This window comes from Rhipicephalus microplus, chromosome X (genome assembly GCF_043290135.1).
Source record: "Rhipicephalus microplus isolate Deutch F79 chromosome X, USDA_Rmic, whole genome shotgun sequence".
NCBI classification, from domain to species: domain Eukaryota; kingdom Metazoa; phylum Arthropoda; class Arachnida; order Ixodida; family Ixodidae; genus Rhipicephalus; species Rhipicephalus microplus.
In genome coordinates, this window is record NC_134710.1 from 176,258,998 (window position 1) to 176,280,517 (window position 21,520).

General features: G+C 45.7%; 1 protein-coding gene and 1 long non-coding RNA gene across 8 annotated transcripts in view; one reads left to right on the forward strand and one right to left on the reverse strand.

Moving 5' to 3' along the window:
• The window catches only part of LOC119177210 (uncharacterized), a 183,129-nt gene extending 178,579 nt beyond the window's left edge, over positions 1-4,550 (forward strand). Inside the window, exon 3 of the long non-coding RNA XR_005110553.2 lies at positions 4,417-4,550. This is a non-coding gene — a long non-coding RNA (uncharacterized LOC119177210). The remainder of the gene's footprint in view (positions 1-4,416) is intronic.
• The window catches only part of Pkn (serine/threonine-protein kinase N), a 186,581-nt gene that overhangs the window by 120,146 nt on the left and 44,915 nt on the right, over positions 1-21,520 (reverse strand). For 6 of the 7 annotated variants that reach the window (XM_075878269.1, XM_075878263.1, XM_075878266.1 and 3 more), the window contains 4 exons: positions 17,097-17,251; positions 13,261-13,541; positions 4,391-4,557; positions 3,207-3,359 (listed from right to left, as the gene is read on the reverse strand). In XM_075878269.1, coding sequence (XP_075734384.1) covers positions 3,207-3,359; positions 4,391-4,557; positions 13,261-13,541; positions 17,097-17,251 — 756 coding nt within the window. The remainder of the gene's footprint in view (positions 1-3,206; positions 3,360-4,390; positions 4,558-13,260; positions 13,542-17,096; positions 17,252-21,520) is intronic. The other variant, XM_037428622.2, reaches the window with a different exon arrangement.

The following is a 21,520-nucleotide window of genomic DNA, read 5'->3' on the forward strand; positions in this document are numbered from 1 at the left end:
ACAATCGCCAACTGTTGTCTTTTTTCTTCACAAGAACAACAGGGGAAGCCCATGGATTGAAAGATGGCTCAACTATGTCATTGGCGAGCATCTTCTCGACTTCCTTTTGAATGATCTGACGCTCTGCAGGAGAAACGCGGTACGGCCGTCGATGTACCGTAGATGCATCGCCGGTGTTAATGCGGTGCTTCACAATGCTAGTTTGATTTAGCGGACGGTCACAGAAGTCGAATACGTCCAAGTACGATTCCAGGACGTGACGGAGCGCATCAGTTTGATGCGGCAAAAGGTTCACTGCGATCATTTTTTCCACATTAGAAGGTGGAATCTGCCGAACAACAGGCTTGCGTGCAGTTCGGGCGACGCACATCATTGGGGTACAAAGCTGAGATGACGCAATCCTCAGAGGGTGTCAGCGTGGTGAGGGCTATTCCACACGGAAACACTTGTGGACACAGAGCAAAGTTCAGCAAGGGGATGCAAGCACGGTTTTCCCGAAACGTAATAATAGTGTGCAGAAAAGTAACACTGCGAGTCAGAAGTACGGATGTGATGGGCGTGAGCACGTAGTCTTTATCAGGTACAGGTGGCGACGCTGTTACGGCAATGCAGGTAACTGTTGCGGTGACAAACGGACATGTTCAGCAGAGCAGAGGCGAACTTGGGGCGGACAGGGCGTATCACTCGTACAGGGCAGGTCAAGTTGCACCGTGCTAGCTGAACAGTGAATGAGGGCCGAATGGGCGGACAAAAAGTCTAGACCGAAGATAACATCATTGGTGCATTGGCAGTGAAGAGGACGTAGGTTTGATGGCCGGCTATAGTAAGGCGTGCTGTGCAGACACCAACGACGGCAGCTGCACTGCCGTCAGCAACACGAACACAGCGTGAAGGGGCTGGAGTCAAGACTTTCTTTAAGTGGTCACGAATGTGCGAGCTCATAACAGAAATATGGGCGCCAGCGTCGACTAAAGCTTTAGCAGATAAACTATCCACTTTTGCATCAATCAAGTTCTGGTTGGTCGGGAGGGTCAACAGAGGAATTGTAGGGCAAGTCATTGCAGCAGCCTCTCTTCCAGGAGCTGCACCAGTAAGTTTCCCTAAGGATATTGCCGGCTGAAGGACGAGGATGGAGAACGGGGTGGCGAAGGAGACCGCGAGAATCTACGTCGTGCTGAAGGCGAGCGGCTGTACTGAGCATTGGTCGTGGTGGGCATGTCGTAATGAGCTGAGTCATCACGGCGGGGTGGTTCTTGGCCAGAAGAGCGAGCTGATGCGTCGAAGTTCGTGAAGTTTGGGCTTGTGCACGAGGGTGAGGTCCACGAGCTTTGGCAATGACGCGAAATGTGTCCCGTTCATTTGCAACGGAAGCAAATTGGACTGTCGTCAGCCGTCTTCTATGCGTTGGGATCTCGGTTACGTGGAGCAGGACGCCGGTAGTGCTGACGGGTGTTCAAGGTAGGCAGATGGACATCGGGTCGGTGCACAGAACAGATCGTCTGAAGGTTCGCGTTTGCCAATTCTTGGCACACAACGCTCTGTATGAGGGTATGGTGAGCTGAGGATCATCCGGCGTCAGGACCCTCAAGGGTGCTGGTGACATCGCTTCGATTTCGCGTCGAATGACCCACGTAATGTCAGCAGAGGGTGGATTGGGCTGGGTCTCAAAACGGAGGTCCTCGCAAGTTGACGTTGCGGCGGTGTTAGGAAGACAAGTGAAGTGGTGGGCAATGCGACGGATCTTAGCCTCTTCAAAGTGTCCGCACTCCTTAATGACATCTTTAACTGTCGAACAGCCTTTAAAAACAAGGAGGCTAAAGGCATCATCAGCGATGCCCTTGAGTACGAGCGCAACCTTGTCGGCTTCGATCATGGCGTTATCAGCTTTACAGCAGAGGGTCAAGACATCTTGAGTATAGGCCAGGTAAGACTTCGTGGATGTCTGGACACGGTTACCAAGTTCTTTCCTAGCGGCCAGCTGGCACCCGGCAGATTGGCCGAACAACTCGCGCAACTTCGTCTTACAGACGTCCCAGCCGGTGAGCTCTTTTGAGTTGTTGAACCACGCCTTGGCTGTACCTTTCAAGTAAAAGATAAGGTCTGCCAGCATCATGGTTGGGTCCCATCTGTGGTTTTCACTTACGAGCTCGTAGAATTGAAGTTACTCATTGACGTCTTCACCGTCAGTGCCCGAAACGTTGCCAGGATTGCAGGGTGGAGTGGTCATAATGACAACAGGTGAGGTGGGTGCCATTGATGCCAAGGCATGGCTGTTGGCGCATCATCCCTGTGGTAGGCATGTTAGAAGCGGCAAATTGGCGTCCGCTGCGTTTGCTACCCAGCACCTCCACCGAGATGTTACGGGAGAGCACACAGAGAAACGAGGCTACAGCTAAGATATATTTGCACGACACCAAGCCTAAGCCGAGATGGCAAGCGAGAGCGCGCTCCACATCCCAGAATCATGTAGTCTTTCTCGCTGTCGTATTTCTTCAGCGTCTCGTTACAATATATATACATATACTTGTTTTCCCGTGTTTTGACACAATATTAATGAGATTCTACAGAGAATAATGCCAAGGAATGTATAGGGGAAGTTATTAGAACCAATGAATGTAAATAAGAACGAAAAGTGGGCAAAAAATTAACTTGAACTACGCAATTCGAAGGTCGTAGGTTCGATTCCTGCTCACGGCAAGTTATTTTTTCACCCAGTTTTCTTTCTTCTTATTTATTTATTTATTCATATATATATATATATATATATATATATATATATATATATATATATATATATATATATATATATCGCAACTTCGCTCTAGTGATGAGCCTGAAGAAAGAGAGGAGCATGTCGCTCTTCCTTCCCTTTTTTCTGTGCTACGTTTTCCTGTTTTCTTTGTTTCCCTTTATTTCTCTCCTTGAGCATTTTCTGCCGTTTTTTTTTTTAATATTTTTCTCTGCAAGTCTTCTGACCTTTTCCTCGTTATTGCTATTTATTTTTCTTTCTCCACGTCACGTCACCCTTTTTTGCCTCTTAATTTCATTCTTTCTGGTTATTTTCTCTATTTTGTAGTGGGCAAGTGTTAATACTTTAATGGGCTGACGCGGAAACGCCTTGTCATGCTGACTCGTAATCACGGACTACGTAGCCGAATTTGCATCTACATGGAGTCTCGTTTGTTGTCTTGGTTGGTTTTGCGTACCCGTTGTGCATTCACATGGTTGCATGTGTGAAGCAGTAGAAGTCTCTGTGTGCGCCCGGTGCGACTTGGTAGAGTGTCCGCGATGGGTGATCCTGGTGATCCAAGATCGGAACATCCGGAGATAAGAGCGACCCTTAGGACGTGTTGAATGCCCTGGACACAATTTGCTCAGTTTTCGGCGAGCACTAACGACGTTGCAATGGACCAATTTTTACAATACAAGTCAAGAGCTGTAAAATTGCTGCAGGGAAAGACTCGATGAAGTAAGCTTATTGACTTTTGGCTTTAAAATGTCTCTAGTTTATTCCCAGTCTTTCCTGCCACATTCACGGCAGCGAAATTCCTGCACAAGTAAAATTTTTTGTCCCCACCCCACCCACCCCGATTACGTTAACGTGCATTTCAACTGTATTTGCATTCAGCATCCCTGTTCATCTCTCAGAAAACAAACTCTTGTAAAACACAACATATTTTAACGGTCCCTTCTTTTCCAGTCTAGTTAAAGCCCAAACTCCATAAGCGCGAAAATGCACGCGACAGCGACGAGCGACGAAACAGGGCGTTCGCGCGACGTGTCGCGTGCTCGTTTTCGCGCGATCGCTCGGTTCTCCAGATTTGGAAACCGTCGCTCATCGCCCGGAAGTGCTGGGCTCAAGCAGCCAATAGCGAAAAACCGGAAAAGACGAAGACTACATAGGTGCACGTGACCCTGCCCGAGTCACGTATGCGCAACAAGAAATAACGCAATGTTTATTACGCATGCGCATATAAAAAATGCTGCAAGGCAATAATAAACACTTTCCGTTCCATTACACAACAATATATCTTATTTTTAAATTGGAAACCGCTCGCTACGCGGTTTTCTTGGTGCGAGTTGACGGCCTCATGCCAGCAACAGTGGAATTCGCTCGCCGAAGCCGTCGCGTGAATGAGGTTTGCCTGCGCTAGCGACTGATCGCGCGACGCCGATCTACGTCGCGTCGCTCGTCGCTGTCGCGTGCATTTTCGCGCTTATGGAGTTTGGGCTTAAATGGGTCTACTCGAGATACCATTATTAGACATAGTTATGTACAGCTAAATAGTTTGCTATATTGAGAATTTCATTATAAAGTTCATTACATGATGGTTTAGCTGTACTACTTAAGCGCTGTTTCTATGTGGAAGAACCCTACATATTAACTTACTAGATGTTTCTTCTTTTATGCTGTAGGAGCGAGAAGAGTTGCGCCCCGAGAAGCCTCGACCTGTAGCCCGAACAAGGCTGCTTCGCAGATCAGCTCCCATCCCTGCCACTTGTGCTCGAGGCAGACGGCCTGGAACATCTTCTAGCAAGCCCTGGCAGCCCATCAGTCTGCACAAAACACACAGCAAACAATCTCATTTCACAACATTTGCACAACTATACAAAGCAGCTCTACAACTTAAGGAATGTTTATAAAAGCAAAACTAAATGACCTTTATGAACCTTTCTTTTTTAATGCAAATGTGAATGAAACCCATAAGAGGGGCGGGGGGGGGGGGGGCACAGTTGAAAAATTGAAAATGTGTTTGTACAGAAATAAAATTAAGAACTTATCTCTATTAAATGCCAGCCATTCTACCACCTATACTCCAACTCAGCAGTACCTTGCAGCACTGCGGAAGTTGCAGGGCTTGTTAGCCACTGAGAAAGGCAAAAGCCCCTCGAGGCGTTTTCGTTCGCGTCATATCACCTGCTCGTCTGCTCTTTAGCATGAACTTGTTTATCTTAGATACTTGTTCCCTGAAGTAATACAACACGCAAGAACCCTTTCTTGACTGCCACCTTATTGTTTCTTTGGTGTTCAGAAAGCCACACGTACAGGGCATGTTCGCTGGCGTTTATGGAAACATAGTTCTCTTTATAACAGCGTTCATACAGTAAAAGCTCGTTAATTTGACACCTGTTAATTCGGAAATTCGGATAATTCGGACGGCTCTATTGGTCCCGGCCAAAGTACATGTTAATCTATGGGACCAAACCTTCATTATTTCGTCGGAATTCGGCTCCGCACCGCTTAATTCGGACAAATGCTGACAGCTGCTGCTACACAAAAGTGTGATAAAGCAGCACTGGCACCACTGGAGTGAAACCGAAACCTGAGTGGCATCGCCACCATCATCAACTAGTGGGGGCGATCGCAGCGTCATGAACGTCGGCGTGTTCTTTCTTTTCCACTCAGCGCACGGAGGAAGGAAAGGTAAGGAGAGGCCCTGACGTCACTCGTGAAGCCGCGATGAAGCCGGAGGTCGGCCATATTGACTAGGCAAATTCTCCTCTCTTGTTTACATATGAATGCGAAGCAGAAGGCGCGACTCCCTCTCCGGCTCAGAAAGCACGTGGGCTGCGCAGGGCGTGGTGTCGTGACGATCCGAAACTAATGGAACTGGGCTCATCACTCTGAGCCAGCGGGACACCTTTAGTGAAATCGCTTCTTCCGAGTAATAACAGAAAGGAACAGCTCGCCGACAACGAAGCAACTACGAGAGAACACGCACTAGATGCACTGACAACGGCGAGTGCTTTCACGTCATTAATTCAGCAACTGTACAGACAACACGATCGGTCGTGCGCCTTCTACGGTTGCATTCCGCCACACGGCCGACGCACAGCGTCCTGCCACTGTGTCCGTGTTCCGCGTGAAACTCACTGGCGTCAGCATTCTGCGACCGTGGTGAGTTTGAGCCCGGTGCTAGTGACAGTTGAACGCGGTTGCTGTTACGCGGAGATTACATGCAATGCTGGTGGAGAGTGTACCAAGCGGAACAGAAAAGGTGTTTTAATACGCACATGCAAGTTGTTACTGTACATACACCACACAAAACTACGTATGTGCACATGGTCCTCATGACGTCTTGCTGGGCTCAACAGCGTCGTCCGTTGTCACAAGCAGGAGCACGGCTCAACCGTCACTGACCTACAAGGCGTTCGTCGTCATTCAGCATCGTCATGGTGCCCAACGCAATTTCGCTGAACACTAACTGCTTCATCCGCCGCACGACACATGGATATGCACTTGTTCTACACACTGTTGAAACCCCGTGATGGACAAAGGGATTTGTAAACGTTGCTAAGAGAAATGTAATTGCCAGGAGAACACTGCGTAACCAATAACGCGGCGCAGAGCACAGATATTGTCCGCCACGGCTCAGCACGAGACCTGGGAAGGCGCACATTCCACCGCCAGCCGCGGCCGCTCACTGCTAGACCAGCTCCACTGCGCAACACGTAACCATAGCAACGCCGCCATTGTGCCTAGTGAATATGGCCGCCATGATGTCATTTCCGCCATACTTTTTACGCCCAGTGCCCGCTGGGCATGCCCTCTCCTACCTTTCCTTCCTCCGTGACTCAGCGCCTCCGACGCCATTTTCCCTTGTGTTGTCGTGTCGGAACCATCTCTTCTTGCGGAGTTCTCTTTTTCTTCCATTGTGACCGTATTTGCATGCCACCACCATCGTGCGCTACAGTGATGGCAACGCCGAAAAAGCGGCAGAACTACGACGCGAAGAACTTGGCGACTAAAGTGGAAATTTCGGAAGCACTGAAGAACGGCGAATCGCGACAGCAGGTTATGACCAAGTACAACGTGAAGCGGAGCACGTTGGGAACGTACGTGAAAAATGAACAACAGATTCGACAAGCCTTCGAAAGCGAGAAGTTTCGTGCCTCTAGAAAGCGGTTGCGAACTGCAGCTCATCCCCAGCTCGAAGAAGCTTTGCTCCGGTGGATTACCGACTGTCGTAACGCGCATCTGCCTTTAAGCGGACCTCTCATCATGGCGCAAGGTGAGAAGTTCGCTGCAATGATGAACATGGGATCGTTCAAAGCGTCAGAAGGGTGGTTTGCGAGGTTTCGAGAGAGACACGAACTTGTCTTCAGGAGTGTGTGCGGCGAAAAGGCAAGTGTTGACGAAAGCGTGACCACCGAGTGGAGAAATGTGAAGCTGCTGGAGGACATCGCCGCATATGAACCACGTGACGTGTTCAATGCAGATGAAACTGCTCTATTTTTCAGAGCTCTTGCCGACAAGACGGTGACTTTCAAAGGGGACGCGTGCATTGGTGGCAAGAAGTGCAAGCAAAGGATAACTGTGCTTCTTGCCGCCAATATGACTGACACGGAGCGCTTGCCACTACTTGTCGTCGGGAAGGCGCTTAGGCCACGTTATTTTAAGAACGTCAAAAGCCTTCCTGTCGAGTACACAGCGAACAGGAAGGCATGGATGAAATCAGACATTTTTCGCGGCTGGCTGCAGCAGTTGGACCGGCACTTCACGTCGAAGGACCGCAAGATAATTATGGTTGTTGACAACTTCTGTGCCCATAACTGTACAGTCGAACTGAAGAGCATCGAAGTAGTTTTTTTGCCGCCCAACACTACGTCTGCTCTTCAGCTGATGGACCAGCGTATCATTCACTATGTGAAGTCGAAGTACCGCAAGCACCTGCTAGAGCGAATGATCCTATGCTCAGAAGCTATATCAAGTGGACTTACTCGGCGCAGTGCAAATCATCGTCCACGTGTGGAAAAACACTCCGCCACAAGTCATCGCCAACTGTTTTCGGCACAGCGGTTTTGTGAGGCCCGAGCATGCACCAGTAGCTGACGATGGCATCGAGGAGGTGTCAGCCGAGTCCACCGACGATGACTGCCCGATTTTCGAGGCTGCCCTTCCCACAGATGTGACCTTTCAGGACTACATCGCGATTGATCATGGTGTCGCCACGAGTGGTCTCCTGACCGATCAAAAGATTATTAATGACGTCACGGGCGCCCATGAAGACCACGATTCCGACGAAGAATCATGCGAGGAGATGCAGCCGCGACCTCATCGCACCTCATGGGAAGTCTCGGAGGCGCTGTTAATATTAGAGGACGCTTGCCTGAACACTCCCGACAGCTTGCGTGCTGTTGGCCATTTGGAACAGTTAAGAAAAATTGTGATGTCAGCCGGAATCTGCGCGAAAACGCAGACAATTACAAAATACTTCAACAAATAAAGGTATGCTTCTGCAGCTTGATTTTAAATGTTGTTTTCCCTTCATTCGTTAATTCGGCATTCGGTTAATTCGGACAGTTTTTTAGGTCCCGTAAAATCCGAATTAACGAGCTTTTACTGTACTAGCACTTTGAGTCCTTTTTTGACTGCACCAAATGCATTTAGCGCTAGTAACTTTGCTCCTTTCAGAAAATACTAGATGTTTGACCTACAGTGTCCCTCTGATTCAGTAGATGCACTTTCAGCGACCATCGGGTATTTGAGTGGAACAGCAAATTATTGGCACAGAAAACAATACAGTGAACTCCCGCTAAAATGAAGTTGTTTAAGACAAATTCTCGCTTATTATAAATGTGAGAAAATTTGTTTGGTTTCCATAAATCCAATGCAAAAAAAAAAAAAAACATCCACTTAATATGAACAGCCTTATACCCACCATCTTGTTAAGACGAACATTTTAGTGAAGGCCGCCACCACTGGCAATTCGCTTTGCGATCGTGAACAAAGCGAACGAAAAAAAAAACAGCAATAGAAAAAAAAAAAAACGCCCAAAACAAACCCGTGCCACGGCTGGCGGAGGGAGGGAGGGAGCGAGCTACCACATGCAGCTCCCTTTGACCCGTGGAGCCGGCGAAAAAACTACAAAAAAAGTGTACGGTGGCCGCAAAGTAAAAATGCAGAAAGCAAACAGGACGAAAAAAAAAAAAAAAAACTACGACAGAGTCTTTCTATTCGCAAACGGAGCAGCTCTCTTGACTAATGTCGTTTCGGAGTGCGGGCAAGCCAGTGTAGTCCACATCTCGTATCTTGCCACTGCTAAGAAAACGAGTTTTCTCTCTGCGCTGAGCCGCCAGCTGTCGCACATTGGCCGTCTCTTGCGCTTTGTGTGCCTCGCCTCGCTAGGCCTGTTGAAAATGGCCAGTAAGCCAACTCTTCACAGAAAGCTAATCGCGCTTAAAAAAAAAAAGTGAAGATATTGCCTGAAGTGAAAGCTGAGAAGCTTTCGAAAACTGAAATCGCACGAAAGTTTGAAATTGTTAAGAGCACGCTATCTGGCATCATAAAGGATAGTGCGCGGGTAACCGCTGCACCCAGTGATGATGATTTTGCTTCGAGTTGAAGATGCGAATAGCTGCTCATAAGGGCTTGGAAGATGTTCTCCTCGCTTAGATTCTTCAACGTGCCTGTAGCATGAATCTACCTGTGAACGGCGTTGTGCTGAAGGCGAAAGCGAAGGATCACCCTGCGAATGGACATTGAGTTTATTTGCAGTGACGGATGGCTCGATGGCTTTAGGAAACGACATGGACTAGTTTTCAGATCTGTTGCTGGTGAGGCCGCTACCGTTGATGAAGCGACCTGCAATGATTGGACGCTTACCAAGCTCAAAGAGATCCTCTAGGAGTACGACCCCAGTGACGTTTACAACGTCGATGAGACAGCCCTATCTTTTCAAATGCTGCCCCAGAAGACTCTAGCATTCGCTGGCGACGATTGCACAGGGGGTAAAGCACAGCAAGGTGAGTATTCCCGTACTCTTTGGCACGAACATGTCGGAAAGCGAGAAGCTGAAGCTGCTAGTCATCGAAAAATCCAAATTGCTGCACTGCTTCAAGCACGTTAGAACGCTGCCAGTGGCCTACACAGCCAACTCAATATCCTGGATGATTCAGCAGTGGCTGCGAGACATGAATTGACGCTTCAAGTAAGGAGAAAAGAAGCGTACTCTTCCTGGTGGACACCTGCCCTGGGCACGGGCACGTCGCCGACTTTCAAGCAATTCGTTTCTAATAAAAGTAGTATTTTGAACCACCCCACAAAGCAAACAATGATGAAGCCCACATTAGCATCTGCCATGCTTGTTCTTCAAACGTGGATCTGCCAAGTTGGCGACATTCACATTAAGCTAATTCATAAAATTGAGGAGTAGGGCTGAAACACACGCATGAGTAATTGAAGAAACTGTGCTGTGTCCCCCGACTAATGTTAACCGCCCATTCCAAATCTTGCATAACTTTTCCGCAAGCCACCTATGTACTGCAGTGAAGGTGGCTTAAGTGACATTCTGCACAGGTCAGAACAAGGCCAAAATATTTTCGAACAGCTACACCACGCTCTTTTTTTTTTTCGTATTAGCTTTAAGGCAAAACCCCTGGGTGCACATTTAACTAAAGTAACAACGACACACGCATGTTGGTCTGGCGACGGCATGGGATATCTTTCGTATAGGCCATTGCTATGGCAAATAACATGGGTTCGCAGCACGTAGAGTTTGTTCCCAGCAGTAGCAGAGGCATGCACATCAATAAATCCAGTAATCTAGGTGCGGTCAGCGTGCCTAAGTCCCTGGATTTATTGATGACACAAACTATGGTTGGCCAACATGGCCTCCACTTCTCGTTGAAATTAGCGCAACTAGGAAATTTTTGAGGCTGGACGGGCATTTTGGGGCAGCGTGGCACAATTTCGGTAAATTTCATGGTTTTGGTGCAACCGACGCACAAATCGGGAATTGTAACAAATTGGTGCAATTGGAGCAGCTGTTGCACCTCTGGGTAAGCTAAAATAAAATAATCACATTGGAAGTCCAGACACAATTTTCCAGCAGGTCCAATTGCCTTATAAGCCAAACTCCGGTATACTTGAAGCATGCAGCAACTAGTCGTACTATGTGCAACTATCCACACCTAGTGTTTGCAGCTCTCGACCACATCAGCACACGGAACTGTGACACATTTGTACACGGTCCGCATCAAGAATTGCAGTCGAATCTTGATAATTCGAACTCGAAGAGGCCCAAAAATTTGTTCAAATTATAAGTTCAAATTAATGAAAGCTAAATGAATGGAAAGTTCCAGAATACTTATATTTATTCACAAATCACAGGACATCTGTCATTAATTGAAGTAATCGGTGATGCACATCTGCACACGTTTGCCTTACAGCGAGTCAATCAATTTCGCACGCAGCTTGCAAAGCATTTCTACTTCGACTTCAGCATTCTCCTGGCAAGAGAACTTGCGCACGGCAATGTCCAGCGCCAACACACTCTAAAGATGAGAAACCCGACTTCGTCTCCGCTACTACCTTTGCAGCGCGGCCAGCACGTGACTAGTAAGGAGGAGTGTCTCCACGCGGTGAGAAGCAGATCGGCATTTGAAAGAGAACCAACACTCCACGGCCGCTTTTTTTTTTTTTTTTTGCTCTTTGTGCGCGTCATTGAAAGAAAAAGGGTCTGCGTAGAAGGGACGGGAAAGGGGAAGCGTGGCACCGGCACATCGCAGATCGGCGTTGGAGAGAGAAGAAACATTTCACCACAGCCTTTTCTTTTCCTTCGTGCGAAGCGTTCAGGTGTCGAAGGTGCCGCCGCGGGATTGAGCGCGGTGCTGAGGGCATTTTCGGAGCGCAGTAGGTTCAAATTAACCATTGCAAGTGCTTGCACGTTCGAATGACAGGGCGTTTTTGCCCAATGAAATACACATAGCTTTGACGAGACCTAAGCGTGAATTTGAATTAACCGGAAGTTTGAATTAAGCGTGTTCCAATTAATGAGATTAGACTGTATTTTCGATTAGGAGATGGGGCTGCAGTGTCACCAAAAACAAAACTTTCAAAGCGTGTGCCACAGCCAGGCACTAGCCACCAGCCGCCGAGAAGTATAGACTGCAGAAACAAACTCCGCAAAAGAAAAATAGCGGCCATGACATCATCATAACTTGTTTTACTGACTGCACCGTGGTGACTTGAGAGAAGTAGGGGGTCCCCAAGGGTCCCCCCTCAAAAGTGTCAATGACGCAATGCAATTGAGCGCTCACACAAACTTCAGGATTCATTTAAAATACCATCCAAGCTATATTCCCTGTTGAGATTTTGCAGATGATATATGAATGTTCATAGGAAATGGCCCCGGTAGGCCATCTTGGCCGCCAAATTTTGTGTTCGCACCCCTTTAAGTGAAGATACTACCCTCACATCAATTCTCTTTTGAAGTTTAAAAGCTTGTTGTACCAACTTATACGCTCTAATTATAGTAAATTTGAAAACCTAAAACATTTTACATATTATCATTAGCATTCTACCGAAGGTCCCATCTTGCTACTATTCAAAATTGTTTTCACTTCCTATGAAGCAAAAAAAAAAAAAAAGGCATCTGCACGTCTTTAGAAAAAAATTTTGTGCAGGTTAGTTAAATCATGGCAAGTATGCCCCTTTTCCTTTATAACACGCGATATACTGTATTTACTTGCGTAATGAACGCACTTTTTTTCTAGGAAAATCTAGCAAAGCTGGGGGATGCATTTATTACGAGGGGTAAATTTTATGAAAACTTTTTCGGGAGGAGCAAAATCGTGGTACTGCAAAAAAAGTTAGGTCACTTAGCTTTCCACGTGTACTCTGTTTGGAAATAGATTCTTTGTTGCACTTTATTCATCTTCAGTGGTAATCTAAGATCTTCTGCAAGCTCTCGCCGGGCCGTCCGCACAGGCCATACAAGCGTTTTGCGGCTATCTTTTCTCGCAATCGTTTAACTGCAACAGTGATATATGCTGTGATCTTGAGGGGCGCCCAAAAGTGTGCACTACGATGCTGCGACGCACTTTGCCAACTTCGCGACAACTTCACATGACGACCTTGACGAAGCCGTTGACATTGTAGCAAGTAACCAATATTGCAGCTGTGCAGGGGCCGCATAGCATCCCTGCTGCTACTGTTAATCGCACTCGCTCATTATATAGAACTTCTGGCAAAATTTTGTTAATAACTGCTGCTGATGATTGAAGTCTTTTGTAACCATGCTGTTGAATACATTCAGCAAGTATCAGAGTGCTCAGCAAAATTAAAACAATTGTCACCCTGACCCAACACCTTTTGCCGGATTATGACAATCCATTGTAACAAAAGTACACTGTACCAGTCATGTAAAAAATTAATTAAAATAGGTTCCAATATCATATAAAACATCTTCAAAAATAAAAAAAAATATCAGTTTTCACACACTGATAGCACCAAACAAGACAGGTTGAAAGGCCCACCTCACTTGAAGTTGACCCGTGACAGAAGCTGGCTTTGAGAGAGGAACACTTGGGCCGGCTGCTAATGGGCTTGGCAGAGATGCTGACAAGCCTTGCTGCTCAGTTCCGGGACCATGTGGCACTATGGATGGTGCGTAAGGGTTCACCAGCTGGCTAGATTCTAACTCACGCTTGAGCAATTGCCACTTGGTACTGCCTGGCGACAGTTCGGCACGCTTCAGTTCCAATGACCGCCGAATTAAATCGAGCTTCTCACTCGATTCCACTAAGCTGTTCTGTGCCTGTGAGGAGAACATAAAGGAAGGTGCATGCATGAGTTTTCTGCGTTCCAGAATATTGCATAAATAAGTTGATGAAAAAGCAGTGTGATAAACATGGGGAAATAAAATGAATATTTTACGGATGGGTTTGTGTGCTGCCATATTAGGCTGTTAACTTTTGTCTTATGCATCTTTAACAACTGAACGAACAGTGTTACGGTAGACGCATATGCATAAAAATAGTTGGGCTGGTGCATACGATGTTTCATGGCCATATTACTTCACGTCGCTATATACAAAAACAACAAAACATTGGCTTAGCAGCCCAAGATGGCGGCGCCCGCATGTGTTCAGGGGGACATGGGTTTTAAACAAATTAGATGAAAATGCACAGCTTTGCTCAGCTTCTTGAGCTTATTTTAACTATCCAACCATAGTTTATGCAGGTCACTTATTTTCTGAGATAATTAGCGATTACATTGTATTGTTTGCTTAAACCATGCAAATTTGTGCATATAAAATTGCATAGTCGTTAACACATATATGGATACTAAAAATCCTAAGGAGAGCAACGCTGCAAGCTAATAGAAAATTGAACAAGTACTTCTCGAATTACAGCACAATGAAGTTTATTGTCTGTAAGCAACCAAAAACAAAGAAATTTTTAAATTAAAATAAAAAAAAGATTGGAGCTGTACATTAAAAATCGGACATCAGCATTGCTTTCTGTGCACGATTAACTACATTGTGCATTTTTTGAGGTAAAAGAAGCTGTCACTGACATTAAGATGATGAGGGCTAAAACGCAAGAGCTCATCAGACAAAATATGGAAATTAAAGTGAAAAATAAGAAACTGTCACAAAAATGTGATCAGCTGGAACAGTATCAGTGCCTGAACAATCTTGAAATAAAGGGTGCACAAGTAAGAAGTGATCCAGTGGCTGCTGTAAAAAAAAGATAGGCGAAGCTGTTGGCGCAGAGGTTGACCTGGCTGATATCGATACATTCCACTAGATTTCAACTCTTAAGTCAGGAGTGAGAAAGGTAATCATTCGTTTTTTTAAAAGAACAACCCGCAATGATATCTTGGCAAAGTGTACAAAGAAAAGGCTAGATAGTTCTGTGCTTGGGGATGAAAAGATTGTAAATGAGCATTTGATGCAACGGGCAAAAGCATTCTTGCAGCAGCAATACAGAAAAAGAAAGAAGCTGCGTGTACATTTGTCTGGACATTCGGTGGCAAAGCTTTAGCACATAAAGATGAAGGATCACGAGCGATACATATTTCGGATGAGGAAAGCCTTACTAAAATAAAAATTAGGCATGGATTATGGTATGGCATAGCAAACCGAAAAACACTTTGCAATGGCTGATCTCGTTATTAACAGTGAGTATTGCGATGTCGAAGGATTTAATAGTGCATTTCACACTGGAAAAAACTTTTTTTCTGCATTACACATAAACTGTAGAAGCATAAAAAGAAAGGTAGATGATATCACTATTTTTTTACGGTCCATGTCTCTCATATTTGATGTGCTAATTTTCTCCGAGACATGGATTACTGATAAAGAAGATGCGCCATCCTTTGCAGGCTATCGTCATAAACTGCTCTACCGTAATCAGCAAAGAAATGGAGGCCTTGCTATTTATTTCATAGCATAGCTATTTTTTATAGCAATTATATGGACACTTTCGGCGGATTTTCGCAGTTGCCACCATGTTCCGTAACACGTCCAAATTGATAACATGCCCCCGCCCATAGTAACCTTTGCGAGCGGGTAAAAGCACGCGAGCGCTGCTGGAGCAGATTTCGTATGAGCTGGCTCATCTGCGCATAAAATAGCATCCCTCCCATGTGTTAGAACTGCCAATGAATGCTCAAACAGAAAAGAAACAGAAACGTCTCGCCTTGAACGAGCATGACAAAATGCAAGGTCTTTGAGAAGCAACAGTGAACTTTAATTTTAAGGCTACGGTCGTAAGCACTGGCGTGCGTGTTATCTCTGCAAGCATTAGTGCGCTTTCAACCCAAAGAGACTGTGTGAAAAAAACACTTCTTTCTGGAGTGGCTGTATTTGCCCACACCAGCATTTTGCAGGAGTTCCGCGATACCGGATATAAGAGTTAGCTGCCAGCCTGAATTAGTACAACAATGCAATTGGTTGCTATTACATTCAACATTCATTGTGTTCAACGCACTGTCTTGTTGCTGCCTGAGCTAATCGACTAATCACAAGAGATATGATCCCGTGAACATGTAGCGCGATGCAAGACGGAAGCGCATGACGAGTCGACCTCTGAAGATTTGTCGTCGTCACCGCGGTCTCGCAGAGCTTTCATCAGCGTCTAATCTGACATCCCCTCGGTAGTGACGACACAATTGTCCGCATTTTTTAGAAAAAAAAAAAAAAAGCAACACAAAGCTGTCGGGGGCCACCCCATGGGTCTGCAATGAAAAAAACCATGCACGTGCGCACGCCGTTGAAAATGAGTGAACAACACGGATGCTGCAGAAAACTATTTGGTAAAGCACCCTCTATATGAAGCGCGGCCCCAAATATGTGACGCTAACTAAATGTGTGGCACTGCCAGCGCAAACATAGTTTTTAGTTTTTTTTTAAGGGGGGGGGGGGGGGGAAACATCTGCGCATGCGCCTGTGCCATCAAGAACGGTGGCAATGCCGGCTCATGAGGTGCAGGCCTACCTGCCCGCCTCGCGCACACCTACGTGCAATAACGAGTGTTCTCTCTTGCCTGGGAGTTGCCACGGTCACAAGCGCCTTTGCCGCTTCGCGCTTCGTAGTTGACGAGCACTCGCGGAAGATGCATGCTTGCGCTAAAATGACAAAACCCTGGACTAGATTTCTAGATTGTGCATAGCAAGAAATCATTACATCCAGGATGTCTCCCGCTGTCTGTTATAGAGGTCGCAAATACATGTGCTTTTATGGAGTAATGGCGACAAACAAAAGAACTCAGTTATATAGAGGAATTTGTTATATGCAGGTTCGTTAGAAGGCAGGTTTACCTGTATACAGTATTCGAATTCTATTCAAAACTATTCCACCAAAATCCCTATTCACTTCGAATTTACTTTGAACATAAAATTCACTATTCACACATGCCTAGTCATCACACAGATTTTCATAGAAGGCCGCTATTGGCCAATAGCAAATGTCCAGCAAAAAGGGCGTTGAATATTTAAAGAGGCTCTCTACATTAATTTAGCTACAATCTATGCAGAACAAAGCCAGTTCAAACATTGTAGCAGGACCAGGCTGTTGCCCACAAGTGTGAGGATGCACAGCCTAGTGCTGAATGCACATCGCCTAATGTAAGACTGCCAATGTTGTTCAGGGCATATTAAAACACTGGTAAAAATGTGTGCCAAAAGCCAAAGTATTCACAGCAGTTAGGTCTGAGCGGTCGATATAGCAAGAAAAGAATGTTCACTGTGATCTGTGACAATGTTAGGATTTATTAGTTTCCATGGCAGGAGAGCCTTTCAGGTTTTCTTGCACTAGAAATTATGTAACCTGCAGTTAGTTCTTTGTAGTGCTAGAGAGATGACTTACCTCTTGGAAGACTTTGCGATCGGTGACTTTTCCAGCAGCCTGACATAGCTTGAGCACATTCTTCGCACCTTCAACAACAGCACACTCTACCTTGAGCCGATGACGGAGGTCTTCTATTTGCAGCTCAACAGGCGACATAACTTCAGGAATCTTACCTACAAAGAACCAGTTGGCTAGTGACGATTCTAGTTCATAGACTAGCACCACTGCACGAATACTACGCAAGGACAAAAAATGTTCGAAGTGACAACAATGAAAAGCATTCAGTCGAGCTAGATCAGAACATTATTAGTACAGCTGTGTGAACAGCAAAATTTTATCTGCGAAGCAAATTCAAATAGTGGAGTCCAAAGCTGGCTAGTGACCATTCTAGTTCATAGACTAGCACCACTGCACGAATACTACGCAAGGACAAAAAATGTTCGAAGTGACATCAATGAAAAGCATTCAGTTGAGCTAGATCAGAACATTATTAGTACAGCTGTGTGAACAGCAAAATTTTATCTGCGAAGCAAATTCAAATAGTGGAGTCCAAGTGCGAACCGTAACAAATATTAAAAAAAAATATTTCTCCAACAATATTCAAATGCAGCCGAATACACTTATAACGATCCCACACTTTGCACAATTATTGCAGTTATAATAACCATCTTTTGATGCATTTACAATTTGACTTTGCTACCAAACTTAATTGCATCTGCGAACATTCTGTAAAGCCTCCTACATTTACAATAAACACTTCTAACACAGTCTCAGTAAAAATATGTTGCACACGAAGTCAAAAAAGAGTTCATAAAACTGGCATTCTAAAGCATGAGAGAAGCGCGTGCTTGCACGTGGCCTGCTGCACTTTACTCGTGACGAAGATATCGTAGACCAAAGTGAGCAACGCATGCAGATTTCGTATGCTGCAAGTGAGTTTGCTCCCTTTTCAGGCGTTCCTACACTGGCAGAATGGCAATGAGGAAAAAAAAGAAATGGGAAGCAGCATCACGACTTGCAATCAGCTTTTGCATTGTGAAATTTCTGGCGCCGCTCTCTGCATCTACGACCGTCGCCAGTGAAGCAAACAATGCCTTTGAACACGAGAAGCCACAAATGCAAGAAGCGATAACTTTTCATCGTATATAGGTTCAGCACAACGTGCAACTCATAGATGCTACAATGTACTGCAAAAGCTCCTCCAGCCTTTCACTAACAGCAGAGACTGGTCTATCAATGGTAACTACTTCAGCACAGTTGCAGCGGTGCCTTCATCGATAAGCATCAGAAAACAGCGAAGGCGAGATCATTTTGACTCATCCCCTGCAACCTTACCACAGTCATCTGCTGATATCTGCTAGATGCACATGTTTAAACTGCATTGAGTAACAGCGTTACAAACACGTCACGCTGCCGTTCGCAAGCACACGTCACGCTGCCGTTCGCAAGTTCACTGCCCCCGCGTCAGGCAAGGCCGCTTGCGTGTTGCTTGCAAAATGCATGTCTTCGTCAAGTTGAACAGGCTACTCATTTCACCGGAGTACGATATCGAGTGAAGAATGCATGAAGAATGCCCAAACGTGCACACACATTCGACTGCAGACGACCCGGCATGCAACAGCGAAAGCCAAGTAAGTGACGCGCTGCATGCAATTAGCCAAGGATAATTGGTTCGATGTGGTGGAACCGTGCTTCAGAGGAACAGCGCGAGTTCAATGCGAACGAGGTTGAATTCCCTTGTGAGCAGTGGGTATCGAAGAGGGGTTGTTAGCACACAAAAAAAATACATAGAAAAAAAAATGGTTTGGCCACTCAGTGCACATTTTTATGCGCGAGTCCACTTACAATGAACTACTCAAAATAACCACTTATTGAAGCACTTTCGAGTTCTGTTATAGATGGCTTCGACTTACTACGACGCAAAATTGCAGAAAAGTTGGAGAGGATTCCTCGCATATTTTTATGAGATAGCAACATAAAGTGCGTCTTTTGGCGAAGCTGATTAGGTGCTGGAAGGTGACGTTTCGTAATTGTCCGATCAAGAATGAGGCAATGCAGAGGCCAAATGGTATTTATGTACAGTGGCATCCACTTTTAGGATGAAGACGGCTCAGAGCGACAGCGTTCCACAAAGTGCCAGTGCAGCAGGCATGGCCATGAATCTAATCGAAGCAGTGCAGGCGCACATGATCGTGCTGCTCTAGCTGTACTACAGACAAGCAAGACCGGCGCTTGGCTACGATGTAATGGCATGCTCAAGCGATGTAGCAGACGTAAAGCATCGTCGTGTGCCTGTGTACACATGAGTCTCTACACTTCTATGCGCGGCCGCGCCGGCATAATGGCACTACGCAGAGCATGGCCACGCTGAGCCGGGTTAACCCTAACAGTGGACGGCACTGTACAAGACTTGGTGCAATCAATGTGATGCCGACAACACTTCACATGTGAAAGGCAGAGACTCTATTTCCTAAACCTCTCCTCCTCATTCAACTTCTGTGGAAGCCTAACTGATGTGGCGGACACGAGTGTGCTCGCTTCGAGTTCAGAGTTCCAAATCTGCCTCAGAAACATCAACATATAAGAACATTTGAAATTTTGGATGCTAAATGTCTCGGACTTTCTGTTCCAAAACAGCATTGAACCTGCACCTCTGCCACATCTATCCATAGCTCAATGTTTGAACCAACATTTTCTAGAGTCGATAGATTTGCGACCATAGCGGAGCCCAAAAGGCAGCTTTGTTGCAAGTGTGTGATCAGATGCAGCATATTGAAAATCTGAAAAGGCCACTGCAAATTGCGTGTTTAGTGTATTTGTCTTTAGGAAGTTCGAATAGTAAAATTTCAGAGCATTGATTGATTTGATTGATTCGTGGGGTTTAACGTCCCAAAACCATTATTTGATTATGAGAGACGCCGTAGTGGAGGGCTCCGGAAATTTTGACCACCTGGGGTTCTTTAACGTGCACCCTAAAATTTCAGAGCAAATTGAATCGAATAGCAAACAGTATTATAAAAATAATCGAAATTTAGAATAGTTGTACACCCCTAATTGGTATTTGTCTTATAAGTCTGCCATCCTGACTTACAGAAATATTAGTCAAGTAATTACATTAATGGAAAGAAAATTATCACTGAATGTCCTACAGCAGTTCCTTAACTGTCCATTCCAAGACAGTTGAGAACAGTTGAGATAATGCACATGGTCCATACTGCTCTGAGCATCTGCTACTGCCGCCACCACAGTAGAGGTTATGTATTCTACCAGGTAGTGACAGTTCTCAATTTTTATCATTTTTTACACTTACAAAAGTTTTACTTCATCTACATATGCTGAATGTATTACTAATGAAGTTTAATCTTTCAATACCGATCGTTCATGTATTTTCACTTGGTGTACAGAACTCACAATAAAAACGAGACTTTTTCTTGTACGACGGCTATGATCGAATGCTTGTGAATTGCTGCAAATCTGGCTGCTAAAGGCAATGCTGGCTCTGATGGAAGTGTTCAGATTCAAAATCAAAGCGATGTACAGTGGACTTTCAAAAAACAGAACCTGAAGGGACCACGAAAATATGTTCCATTTAACAGGAGTTCCGTTTACTGAGAGATGAACAAGGTTGCAGAATACAAGTACGAAACCAATCTTGTCAGAAGCCCTTGTTCTGTTTCAGCAGCAGTTCCGTTTACCAAGAATCTACTGTAACACCAACTGTGGATGCTGGAAAGAAAAGTACCGTACAGTGCGAAACATAGGTCGAGATTGTTTCCAAAAAACGTCAATGAAAAGTCACCCCTCGACCTATATACCAGCCCTTGGCATAAACCAAGAGATCGTCTGGCAACAAGGAGTGCCACATGTTTTTTGGGCATCAGCGTCGACATCGACTTCCTTCGTGGGCTGACGCAAGTTCTGTGCCGACGTCATTTCTCTTTTCTTCTTCATTTAGTGTTCATAGCAAGTGTCGACATTACTCTGCGACTGGCCATGAATACGGGGACGCGGCGCCAGTTAAAAGAAAAGTTATCTAATTCGCGGAAGCGAATGGCGGCAACATGGCGGCACAGCGCAGTTTAGAGTGTCCGAGAAAAGCGTCAGGTTCTGGAGCAACCAAAAATCCAGACTGTCGGTGTGAGTAATGTGAGGAAGACGTTGTTTTGCGGCCGCCGAGCTGTGCACCCGGAACTCGAGGACAAGGTGGTGGATTTCGTCCGCGAGTACCGTGCCAGATCCCTGCCAGTGAATGCGGAGCTTATTCGATCAAAAGCTGTCGAGCTCACCTGTGAAGCCGGTCTGTCAAAGAAAGACTTCAAGGGATCCATTTATTGGGCCCGTCGCTTCATGGCGACGCAAGGGATTTGTCCTTCGACGGCGCACGTTGATATGCCAGAAGCTACCGGAGATGTACGAGGACAAATTGATCGAGTTTCAACTCT